The following is an 11,870-nucleotide window of genomic DNA, read 5'->3' on the forward strand; positions in this document are numbered from 1 at the left end:
GGTGACCGGCTGGAAGGGGCTCACCTCCATTAAGGGGCATGGACCCTCGGGAGTCCACCAGCCCTCTCCCCTGTGCCCAGCCTCAAGATGGCTGGGGCCTAACTGCGCCCTCTCCCGTGGCTCCTACTGGTGTGGACATTAAGTCTGGCATTCAGCCCTGACCACCCTCTCCGGCTACTTCTCCCTGGCTCCCAGAACCTTTGCCCACCAGCTTTCAGGAGCAGTCCTCTGCTCTTGCACATGCTGTGCCCTCTGCCGGCACTGCCGTCTGTCCCGTCAATGACCAGTGCCTCCGCCATCAGTGCCTCGCAGAGCCAAGCTGGGGCTCCTTTATTCTCAGGGTTGGGAGTCACAGAAAAGGGTTTATTTACACAAGGAACCCGGGCCCTAAGGCCCCTAGGACAGAACCACTGGCTTTACCCAAGTGGGCCCAGGAGCCCTGCAGGCTCCGAGGCTCCTAGTCCAGTGGGCAGGGAGAAGGGCTGGCCTTCATGGCCAGCACCCCTCCTTCCGGTAGCCTGGGCCCCCCGATCAAGCCCATGGCGAGTCCCCCAGGCAGAAGAGGGCTCCTGGCAGTGCAGTGCCTCAGAACGAGCGGCCTCTTCTTCACACGGTGACCTCGGCTTTGCTGTTGGTGCTCAGGTGCCTGGGTCCGCGGCTGGCGCGGCCATAAAGGCCAGGGGGCTGCGGGCTGAAGGCCTCGGGCAGCTTCTCCACGCTGAACTGGCGCCGGGGTGCGTCGCCGGGCCTCCGGGGCGCTGAGGAGGCATGAGCCGCCAGGTGGCCGCGGGGGGCGGGCTGGGCCGGGCGGCCAGCCGTCCAGGCCTTGTAGTGGCCCGATGGGGTGGGGCCGGCGGGGGGCACGTAGCCCGGCGGGGCCCAGGGGCAGGCGTCGAGAAGTGCAGGCAAGTCCTCGGGGGGCCTCCGGGATCGCGCCGGGAGGGTCGGCGGGGCAGCTTCAGTCGCGGGAAAACGCTGGTAGAAGTCCCGCGGGGAGGCCTCTGCGGGGACAGATGGGCGTGGGTCGCGGGCGTGGTCAGGCTCCGGGGGCGGGGCCTCAGAGCCTCCCGGCTGGGACAGTCCGCAGGGGCCTGGGTCTCAGCCCCACCGGGGAGGGGGTAGGACGGGAAAAGGCCGCTGGAGACTAGGGCTTCCTAGGCCCGCGGCTCCGGATTCGGCGACGGCGTCCCAGACAGGCGGCCTGATCGGGGTGGGGGGGGGGGGTACGGCCGAGGCGTGGCAGCCGATTGGCGTAGGCGCGATGCGGAAGCTGGGAACTTTAGAACTCGAACTGGGACCCCGAGCCCTGCAGTCTTGGAGCTTGGACACCCCGGGTGCGGTGGGCCCGGCGCTCCGGGCACAAACCTGGCCACTCACCTGCGGCCTTGAGCGCGGCTGCCTTTAGGGTGGCGTACTTGGCGTAGTCCGGCTGCCTCGTCAGGCTGCCGCCGCCCTGCAGCCGCGGGGCGCGCGGGGGCCCCGCTGTCGCCGAAGCCAGGGGCACGTTGATGGGGCGTTTCTTGTCTGGATGGGGGAGGGAGGAGATGAGACTCGGCCCGCTGACCGGAGGTCACCCTGCCCCTGCACTACCACCTCTTCGCAGCCCACTCCCCAGCTACGATTCAATGAGAGCTTGTGAGATGACTTATGAACTTACGCCTTGGAGCCTGAGAGCAGAACCTGACTCTTGAAGACAGACTCTCCAGTGCCTAGGACAGGGCCTGGCTCAGAATAATGTGAGTAACAGTGGCCAGCCCTGAGCCGGTGCTCATCTAACAAAAGACTTGCCAGCACGTAACGTTTGAGCCTGGCACTGAGGCCCAGGACCTGCTTCTCCCAGAGATGAAGAGAATATTTGAGGATTGGAACCCATACTGGGGGGAGGGGAGGTGCTGTCAAGCCTGCTTCACCAGCAGGAGTCCAAGAGGGAGGCACCAGCCTGAAGGAAGAGGCCCACAGGAGGCCACAGCCGTGGGCCAGTCGGACCCCAGGGCACTGAGCCAGAGCCTAGAACCAGGCAGACCCCAGAGCCTGAGCTGGGGATCCCCGAATCTAGAACCTTCCTCACAGAGTCCCTGAGGCTGGACGTTGCAGGACCCGTCGAGGGACCCTGGCCAACAAGAGGAGCTGACTAGCTTGCCCACTGCCCACTCACACACCTGCAGAGGCAGGCGGCTCACTTCTATTTGGGAAACAGCTCACAGCCTCAGCACACCCCTTCCCCTGCTCCCAGGCCCTCCTCAGACAAGGGCGGCTCTGTGCTGTAGATCAGCAAACACCCTCCCGCTAGTCTACTCACCTGTGCTCCTGTGGAGGGAGCCCCGGGGGAGGCCATCGCCCATCTGCACCTGGACACAACTACCCAGAGGTGGGTCCAGAGGTGGAGGCAGTGGCTCCTGGGGGCCAGGCTGCTTCAGAAGTTCTGTCAGTGTCCTGTGGGGAAAGAGTGGTGACAAGCAGCCCTCCATGCCTCCTGCTTCCCCATCAGCCAGGTCTGGTCTATCAAAGGCCAGCCCCAGCCATCGCTTCTCACTGTGTGGCCCTGGGCAGCTCTTTCAACCCCTCTGGCACCCCTTCTCTCCTGTGATTGACCTCATACATCCAGTTTCCCCTCCCAGGCACGACCTGTAGCCTCCACATGGCCAGTTCTCAGAGTAGGTCAGGAAACCAATGGGGTCACGTGTAACCAGGGCCACCTTATTTTCCAAAGGCTCCCCTCCTCCCCTTTCTGGAGTCCACTCCCCCAGACCCTCCATGTTGAGCCTCCTCTCCCAACACAAGCTCTGTGAGTGTATCAGGCTCTTGGACTTTGTTTGTGCCATTCCCTCTGGCATCAGTTACTTTCCTCCATCTCCTCCGGGAAAACTCCTACTCATTCTTCAAACCCCACCAAAACCCTTCCTCTACCAGGAAGCCTTTTCTACCTGCCTACCTAACGCCCCTCCTGCAGCAGGGGCTTCTGCTGGGTTCTGGGACAGAGCTGCCAGCACAAGCACGGAGGACAGACAAATGAGGGGAAGGAGGAACCAGGAGATCCTGCAGTGGCAGCCCCGCACCAAAGGCTGTGTGACCTTGGGCAGCCGCCTCCCTGGCTACCAGGACACCCAGCCCCCACCCAGCTGTGACGGAATCCGACTGAGCCTTCCCCACAGACAGCCAGACCCAGCCTTCAGCCCAGCTGCCTTCAGAGCACGGAACCCATGATTTTCTCCTAGCTTGGTCTCTCCCTCCTGGAGCTGGGGCCTCAAATGACTGATTCATGAAGAAGCACACTGGAGGTGGGACACCTGGGGTGGGCGCAGTTTGGCTGCAATGTGGCAGGGTCTGAAAGTCTCCTAGTGCCTGCCTGAGTTGACCTTCATGCCCTGCCCACTCCTCAGCTGCCCACACCTGTGGTCTCATCTCCGAGCAAGCAGTCACCAACCAGCCCTCCCAAACACCTGAGCAATTTTCATGCCTCTGAACCTTTGCAAAAACTTTCTCCAAAGACAGACTCCGACTCCTCACCAAACCCTCTGAGAAGCCTTCCCTGACCACCAACCTCAACACGGCAGAATTAAGGGTGAGACTTGAGGGGAGGGCAGGGGTTCAGAGCATAGCCACACACGAACTCAAGTTAGGCTCCAGGTCTCCCCAGATAAGAAGCAGGAGTCAGGGCACACAGGACCCTAAAGCCCAGAGAGAGGAAGGCACTGGCCCGGGCCACACAGCACATCAGGGGTGGTCCAGCTCTTCCTGAAGCATTACTAGAATTGTTTCCCGGTCCCCTGAGGATGAAGTGGGTTCCAGTGAACGAGTCACTAGGCTGCCCCAGCCACCCCCTCTACACCATCATGGCCCTCAGTTCCTGCTGCCCCACTCTGGTCAAGAACAGGCCCTGTCCTCTCCCCCTCCCCCAGCATGAGGCTCCAAGCTCAGGAAGCCCAGGCCGTGCTTCTGAAGCATCCAGGACCCAGGCTGAGAGCCACCACATTGCACATCACGGATGCAGCACAGTAGCTGAGGCCAGGGTTCCAGGCCCAGCTCTGCCCTACAGCTGTCTGGGAGCTGGTGGCCTAAGTGGTCTGGGGGACAAGGGATGCCGTGAAGTGCCAAGGAAGCCCTCTTGCCCTTGAGGTCTAGGAGTGGGGAAGCGTCCACACCTAGCCCACCCAGGCATGGGGGCCTCTCTCCACTGTCACTTCTAAGTACCAGCCTGACTGTCTTACACATGTCAGCAGCCCACACAGCCAAGGGAGCGGGGACCTGGGTGAGCAAGTGAGGAGGGTGCAGGGCCCAGGATGGGGGTGGCTGGGGGCATGTGAGTGTGTCGGGGGCAGGGGGGGGCGTGAGTGTGTCGGGGGCAGGTGAGGCTTCCAGGGTCAGGACACAGAATCCCAGAGCCCCATCCCAGCTGAGGAAGAGAACCTGGGTCCTGTGGCCCCCACGTCACATGAAACTCAGAACTCAGCTAACACCTGTCCAGGCCTCACCAAAAACGAATCTGTACCCCGCCACATACACACTTCAGGTCCGCTTCTACACAGGGGGATACCCTGACCCTGCCTGGGGGCACTGAGTGGGGTGAGTGGGGAGGCCTTTTAAAAATCCTAGGGAAATAAGGTCAGGCCTGAGTCACAACTATGCGGGGTGGGAGGGGAGGAGGGAGGGAAAAGTGGGGAGAGAGCCAAGAGAGCTATAGAAAGTGTCCCTTCCACGGGGACCCACGCCTCCACCCTGCGCTAGTGGGGCTCGGGGGCCCCAGGTCCCCTCCCCTAGGCGCGGATCTTGTGCCCTCGGTCGAGCGACCTGCCTTCCCCGCCCACTCCGGAGGAGGCGGGAGCCTCGGGGGAAGGCGGCCCAGCACCCAGCTCCCGCCGGAAGGTCTAGGGGAGACAGAGCGGTATCAGCTGTCTCCCTCCGTGAAGTGGGGGTGGGGGGCGAGAGAGACCTGGAGACAGAGCAGGGAGGGAAAACCTGGAGGAGGGGGCTGCTGAGAGGACCAGAGTTTCGGAGAAGGGCGGGAAGGATGAGGGATCGCGAGGGGGCGCCCACCTGGCAGGCCACCCGTCCCTGGGCTGGGAGGGGATCCCGAACCCCGGCCCCGGCCGGCGCGCTCTCACCTGGTCACGGTGCGCCGCGCGCGCGGTATGTGCGCCCTCTCCAGGCCCAGGCGCGCCCCGATGCCGGCCAGCACGAACAGGGCGGCGACGCCGCACACCGCGTAGACGACCGTGTGGCTGCGTTCGCGGCCCGGGTCCCGGGGCACCGTGGCGTCGCGGGCACGCGCGGGAGGCCGGCCAGTCTGAACCCAGGCCGGCGTGTCGTAGTTGGAGCAGCGGCTCTGGTCAAGGCGCCGCGGTCCGTCGTGGCAGCAGAAGCGGTAGCCGCACGTGCCGCAGCAGAAGTTGTAGGCGCCCGAGCTGCAGTTGAAGGGCGGGTCCCACTGCCCCATCACGTCGTAGTAGCCGCGGCAGCGGTCGCCCCCGGCCGGGGCCGCCGTGCCGGGCGCCGCCGGCTCCTGCGCCTCGGGGGACCCCGCGCTGCCCGACGGCGGCCGCGCCAGCAGCAGAGCCAGCCCGAGCGCGAGACCGAGCGCCGGCGGGCCGCGGCCTCCGCGCAGCCCCTGCGCCCAGGCCCGCTCCATCGGGCCCGCGCCTTCGGCTACAGCACCCGGCGCATGGCGGCGCGCCGCGGCTCCCTCCCGCCGCGCTCCGGGCCCGCTCGCCCGCGCCCGCAGGGATCAAGCCCGCCCTGCCGTCCTAGCGCTGGCTCCCGGCGGATACCTCCTCGGTCGTCAGCCTCCTGAGAGGACCCCAGACCCGGGTGGGCTCGCGGGGCCGCGCCTCCGGCGGGCGCGTCCTGCGCCGAGCCTCACCTCGGACCCGAGGCAGCCAGTCCGCGCCCTGGGACTCCTCCCGGGCAGGGCGGCGGGTCCTCGCCTGCGCTCGGTCCCGGCCTCTCCCCGGCCCGGCGGGTGTGCGGGTCTGGGGCCTAGCGGGGGCGGCGGGCCGCCGGACACGGCTGCCTTCCCGCCGCCCGCTCCGCGCTGCCCGCGCTCTGGCGGCGGCTCCGGCTCCGCGCGGCCTCGGGCGGGCGGGGGAGGGAGACAGCGGGGGGAAGGGGGGCAGGCGGGAGGGAAGCAGAGCCGAGGGAGGAACGCGGTCGAGGCGACGGGAGGGAGGGGGCGCGGCAGGGCCCGCACAGCCTGGGTGCCCCACCAGGGACCCCCCGAAGGCCTCCCCCAAACATTCCCCGGAACTGGCGCTCCAGAAGGTTCAGCTCAAGGCTCTCGGAACTGTTACTTCGGACATTACGCCCGCCGCGGGAGCGCTTCGGTTCACAGGTGCGGGGACTGAAGGGACCCAGCAGCCCCAGAGAGTCGCTGCTGCCCACCCGCCTTCCTTCCCGTCTCCTCCATCGGTTCCGATCGAGACAGGTGTGACTTGAGGCAGGGAATGTTAAGTGGGAAGGAAACTCCCAGCAGAGCCGCAGCAGAGGGCCAAGTATGGGTCCCCTCCGCGCCACCTAGGGAGGAGCTTTAACCCCGGGGCGCACACCCTGGTCCAAGAACTTCTCAGTCACCGGGCTGGGGTCCTGGGGTGACCCCACGCCTATGGGCGATGGACCTGGCCTGGTCGGCGCCCTCCTGGGATCTCTCCGCCACCCCAGGTGTGAAAGGGAGGAGATTGGTTTAGCCCCTGCCTTGTATGAGGACAGCAGGGCGTCGCCTGGGGGCAGAGCCATGGGCAGATCCTTTGCCCTGGTCCCCACAGGATGCTCAGGTCCTTTCTCAAGCCCGGGGGAAGAGGGTGAAGGGCAGGTATGGAACCTACTCGGAGCACTACTCGGCTGTGTTTTTTTTATTTTTATTTTTTTTTATTTTGCGGTACGCGGGCCTCTCACCGTTGTGGCCTCTCCCGTTGCGGAGCACAGGCTCCGGACGCACAGGCCCAGCGGCCATGGCTCACGGGCCCAGCCGCTCCGCGGCATGTGGGATCTTCCCGGACCGGGGCACAAACCCGTGTCCCCTGAATCGGCAGGCGGACTCTCAACCACTGCGCCACCAGGGAAGCCCTCGGCTGTGTTTTTGAAGTTAGTTTTAATTGGAGAATATGACCCGATCCCAGGTGCTTTGCTTTTCTCTGCCTGTTTCTCATTTTAACATCAAAAACTGCCCGTTCTGGGGTCAGGGATCAATACGGGGCCTCCCACTGTCTAGATGGGAGCGTCAGGAGGGCAAGGGCTGCATGGACCACTTCCCCGATGTTCCCACACAGGGCAGGCCTCTGCCGTATTTGCTGAATGAATGAAATGACTCTAGTCTCTAGTTTCAGATAAAGAATTTGGGCTCCTAGGGCCCTTCCTGCTCCCCCTTGCATCCTCTCTTCACTCAGCAACTGGGATCAGCTTATAAAAATGGAGGAGGTGGAGGGAGGAAGAGGGAGAAGGATTTACATTTAAAGGAGGATCAGGTTTTCTGCTGATGAGATGAGGGGCTGACAGGCTAATTTCAGGGCTAAAACGGGAAGGCAGGTGACCTCCCTATAATGCCCTCCCCCATCAGGGTGATTCCTTGTGCCCTGGCCAGAGACAGCCTGCTCCTCCCCCCTCCCCCCACAAACACGCCCAGCCCGGAAGACCCTACCCCATTAAAAGACTTTATTACCATTTTAGAGAAAAAAGAAACTAGATGAGCAAAGGGATAAAATGAAATTGCCTTAATCCCATCACCAGGGACAACTGAGGCTTTACATACTGTTTTGTAACTGGTTTTTAGTTTGCTTTTTGCTGTCAAACTTTCAGATTATTATTCTGTTTATTTATATATTATAACTGTATTTTCTGGTGCATCCTTTTCTGCTCCCTTAGCTGGTGTTCCTAGACATGGGAACCACGGCACAAACTGTCCAGTCTGTATCAGTGCCCCCGTCACACGCTGCCAAGCAGTCCTCTGTGTTACTGGGTCTTGGAAGGTGACTGCTTCTCCCCACTTTCCCACCCTATTGCTGGGCACTAGGTTTAAAGAGGCTTGTCGCTGCCCCCTGGGACTGTGGCTTCTTCCCAGGTAGGATCACCCTACTGGGCCCAGAACAAGTCTTCCAATGCTTTCCTCCCTGGGCCCCTCTCTTGCCCCCACTGTCCTGGCATCATTGGGTGCTCTGCTCAGCTTCCACCCCAAGTTGACTGCAGTCAGGAGATATATATATATATCCATTTATCCAATGAAGGAGCTGGCTTTCAGCTGCCCCCTCCACTGTGCCCCCAAGGGATTGATGTCCAACCTCCAACTCCTCCCCACATCCATCGTCCCCATCTCAGTCTTGTTCAGTGGTCAGCCAGGAACAACAGATGCCCACGTCTACCAGGTCTGTGCCAGGCGCTCCATGCCCTCTCCATGTGAACACATAGCCTTGCAGTGGGGGAAGCAGGAGAGGGCAAATGCAAAGACAGACCACAGCTAACTGGCTGAGCCCTGGGGTCTGGCCATTCATTCAGCTGACACTGTGCCCCAGGTGCCCAGCCATGTGCTGGGCAAGGGGATCTAGAGAGGGAGCAGTCCAGCTAAGGGGGGATCCCTTTGCCCAGGCTGCCCTCCCTGGACCCTGGGGTCTCTCTCCAAAGCAAGGCACCAGAGCACCAGCCCCTCATCTCCACTGCCCGCCGTCCCCAAGCCTGTGTCACCAAAAATCATCCATTGATCCAGGCTTAAAATAACCCCTGGCATCTGCAGTGAGCCCCATGTGGCGGGCAGAGGAGCCGTGTCTCTGTTCATGAAGGGAACCCGCCCCACCCCCAGCTCCGAAAGCTGGAGTGTGCAGGTGTCTGAGTGTGCTCACGAATGTGAGTGAGAGTGTGCATGTCTGGTGCTGGCACAGCTATGAGAGCCTTCCCCGCACATGTGTGTGTCAGTGTGGATATGCCTCTGCATATGTGTTCTTCCCTCACTGTTGAGTTCTCGCCTGGTGTCCAGCTCTGGCTCAGGGTCCTGAGAGGAGAGGTTGTGGACATTAAGGAAAACCTGTCCTGGGCCTCAATGTCCTGATTTTAGGTGGTAGGTCACCAGTCTGCCCAGCCCTCCTAGAGAGAAACCCAAGACCCAGGGAGAAGAAATGACTTGCTGTGACCGGCACACAGCCTGGAAGGGCTGGGGTATGGCCTGGAACCTGCCCTGTGAGCCCCAAACCTACCTTCTGGCCAGTTTAGTACAAACAGAGAGAGCAGCTGGAGGACCCCAGCCCAGAGGCCAGGCAGGTGTTCCTACCCCCAGTAGCAGCACACCCAGTGCCTGACTAACGCCTGACACGACAGCTCCTCCAGAAGCCCCCAGGCCTTCCAACAGGTTGTTTCTTCCTGGAAGGCCTTTCCAGCCCCTCACACTGAGAGCTCCTGTTTATTCTTCATTTTGGAACCAGACTATTGTGGGTTAGAATTCCTGCTCTAGTAAGACCAGTCGACCTTTCTAGGCCTCAGTTTTCTCATCTGCAAGATGGGCTGCTAGCTCCTCTTTGGCAGGGCTGCAGGAAGAAGCCAATGGGTCCCTGGATGAAAAACATCCAGGAACATGCAGCCTTTTGGGAGCCCCCGCCACAGCGGTGCTGAGAAGATGGTGATGGCCACTGTGGGTGTCGTCCACAAGCCTCAAAGGCCTCATTCCCAAGCCCACCCTGCTTTCGTTTTGTCCACGGTGGAGGGTTACGCAAGAAGCAGAGATTCTAGGGGACTACGTACTCCCTGCTAGTGCAGATGCGAAGCCAGTACCGGGAGCGGGGTCTGGAGGGGAGGGCCTGAGGCTCCTTTGTCTCCATGAGAGGCGGCTCGTGACTCAGGCTCCAGCTGCCTGTGGGAGGGAGGGTACCCCCGGGCTCCTGAGGTTGCGAGGGAGCGGGGGTTCGGGGTGGTGGTGCTGGGAACTGGAGCTCAGCTTCCCTTCTTAATTCCGCATCACCCAGTGAAGATGCAAATCCGGAGCTGCCCACCAAGACCATAGCACGGGAACAGACCCAGAGAGGACGGTGCTCGGCAGAGGCCGTACAGCGCCTCCACCCGGGACAGGTGCTCCCTGACCCACTAGCCTGCCCATTCCTGGGACACACCTCCGAGGTCAGCTCCGAGCCCGGAGCCGGAGGGCGGGGGACGGAGTGGGGGAGGCCACCTCTCCCCAGAGTCGGGGCCATGCCCTGCATTTGGACCCCTCCTGGCTCGGGCCGCGGTCCTCGGGCCTCGCTTGAGGATGGGGACCCCGCGTGAGCGCGGTGGTCCAGAGTTTAGAGAGGCTACAGTTGGTAGCCTCCGCTTATCCGTGGCCTCCCTTTTTCCCTGCGGTGGGCCTTGAACCCACCCCTTCTACATGCTCCTGACCCCGCCCCTTTCCTGTTACCTGGAGGCTCGGGGTTCCTCAGCCCCACCTCTCTTGACCCCGCCCTCGCCGCGCCTCTAGCCCTGGCCCCACCCACTCCGTCCCACAGCCCCGCCTTCTGAAGTGCCACCGGTCTCGCTGACCGCAGGAGCTGCCGAGATAGACTTTCACCTGCCCTGGAGTCGCTGGCACCGTCCTAGATCCATGCAGGACACCCGGGGCTGGTCCTCAGAGTCTCTGCAGCTCAGGGGAGTGAGGAGATGCTCAGAGGCCCCCTGGGCCCCGGGACCCCTGCAGAGTCCCTGGAAAGAGCATGGGCTGGAACACTGGCATGGGTGTCCTCCTGGCTTCTCCTCTCCTCGACTCTCCATGTGACCTTGGGCAATGGTTCCTACCCCCCAACCCCCCCTTCCCCACCCCCAGGTCAGGATCAGGCAGCTGGGGAGCTGGCTCAGATTGGAGAGAGGTCAAATTTCCGTTCTGGGTGAGGGAGAATTTGGCCTGAGCCACCAACAATAGAGCAAATGGGAATGAGCTCCCACCTTGTGCCCAGAGAAGGGCCAGAGGGGTCTGGTGGCTTCTCGGAGGTGACAGAAAGGGTGAGACCAAATGATGGGGTTGGAGGAGCACTGGGTTCCCTGAAGTGGGTGCCCCTGTGTGCCATGGGGGCAGAATGGCCACAGGGAAGGTTCTGACAGCCTCACCTGGCACTCAGGGGCCACACTGCCCAAGTCTCCAGCCTCTCCTCCTGCCCCCTCTTCTCTGCACCTTTGCACACAGTTCCTTGGGCCAAGAATGCCCTTTCTCTGCTCTGTTCCAGCAGGAAAACTCCACAGAACTCAGGGCATACCTCCTACTCTCCAAAGCACTCTAAATGCTAAATGAGTCACACACACACCCTCCCCGGGACTTCCCCAGTGGCGCAGTGGTTAAGAATCTCCCTGCAGAGGACACGGGTTTGAGCCCTGGTCCAGGAACATCCCACATGACGCAAAACAACTAAGCACCTGCACCACAACTACTGAGCCTGCGCTCTAGAGCCCGTGAGCCACAACTACTGAGCCCATGTGCCACAACTACTGAAGCCTGCGCGCCTAGAGCCCGTGCTCCACAACAAGAGAAGCCATCGCAATGAGAAGCCCGCGCACTGCAAGGAAGAGTAGCCCTGCTCGCCACAACTAGAGAAAGCCTGCGTGCAGCAACGAAGACCCAACTCAGCCAAAGAAAATAAATAAATAAATAAATAAATTTATATATATATAAAAAAAATTAGTCACTCCCGCGCTTGGGGCATTCCCTGGCTCTGGCAGGGATCAGGACCCTGTCCTGTCATTGTGTCCCGCTCTGTCTCTCCCACTGGAATAGGACCTAATGGCAGGGTCTGAGGCTGACCTCCTGGCACTGACCAGAATGGTCCTGGCACAAAGCAGGCGTGCTGGCATCTGGTGTGATCAACGGTGCAGTAAATAGATGAGCGATGGGAGTGGTAACTCCTGAGACCAGAGCCTCAGGCTCTGAAACTCACTGGGAA

At 61.9% G+C, this 11,870-nt stretch overlaps 1 protein-coding gene across 1 annotated transcript; it reads right to left on the reverse strand.

Moving 5' to 3' along the window:
* Positions 1-302: 302 nt before the first annotated feature.
* Positions 303-6,923, reverse strand: SHISA8 (shisa family member 8). Its single transcript, XM_027107829.1, has 4 exons — positions 5,103-6,923; positions 2,300-2,433; positions 1,378-1,524; positions 303-1,001 (listed from the first exon to the last, which is right to left on the reverse strand). Exons 1-4 carry the CDS (start codon positions 5,624-5,626, stop codon positions 607-609), a joined length of 1,200 nt encoding a protein of 399 aa, XP_026963630.1. The 5' UTR covers positions 5,627-6,923; the 3' UTR covers positions 303-606.
* Between the last annotated feature and the right edge of the window lie 4,947 nt (positions 6,924-11,870).

The sequence above is a fragment of the Aethalodelphis obliquidens genome, unplaced genomic scaffold (assembly GCF_003676395.1).
Source record: "Aethalodelphis obliquidens isolate GAN/ISIS:26980383/991018 unplaced genomic scaffold, ASM367639v1 scaffold8, whole genome shotgun sequence".
Classification (NCBI taxonomy): domain Eukaryota; kingdom Metazoa; phylum Chordata; class Mammalia; order Artiodactyla; family Delphinidae; genus Aethalodelphis; species Aethalodelphis obliquidens.

What these genes read in the sequence shown, in the direction of transcription:
- SHISA8 (XM_027107829.1), bottom strand. Translation starts at nt 5,626, where the DNA reads ATGGAGCGGGCCTGGGCGCAGGGGCTGCGCGGAGGCCGCGGCCCGCCG. An exon ending in CTCCCTCCACAGGAGCACAG is followed by an intron (nt 1,525 to 2,299) that starts GTGAGTAGACTA and finishes TCCCCCATCCAG; the next exon opens with ACAAGAAACGCCCCATCAAC. An exon ending in AGCCGCGCTCAAGGCCGCAG is followed by an intron (nt 1,002 to 1,377) that starts GTGAGTGGCCAG and finishes CTGTCCCCGCAG; the next exon opens with AGGCCTCCCCGCGGGACTTC.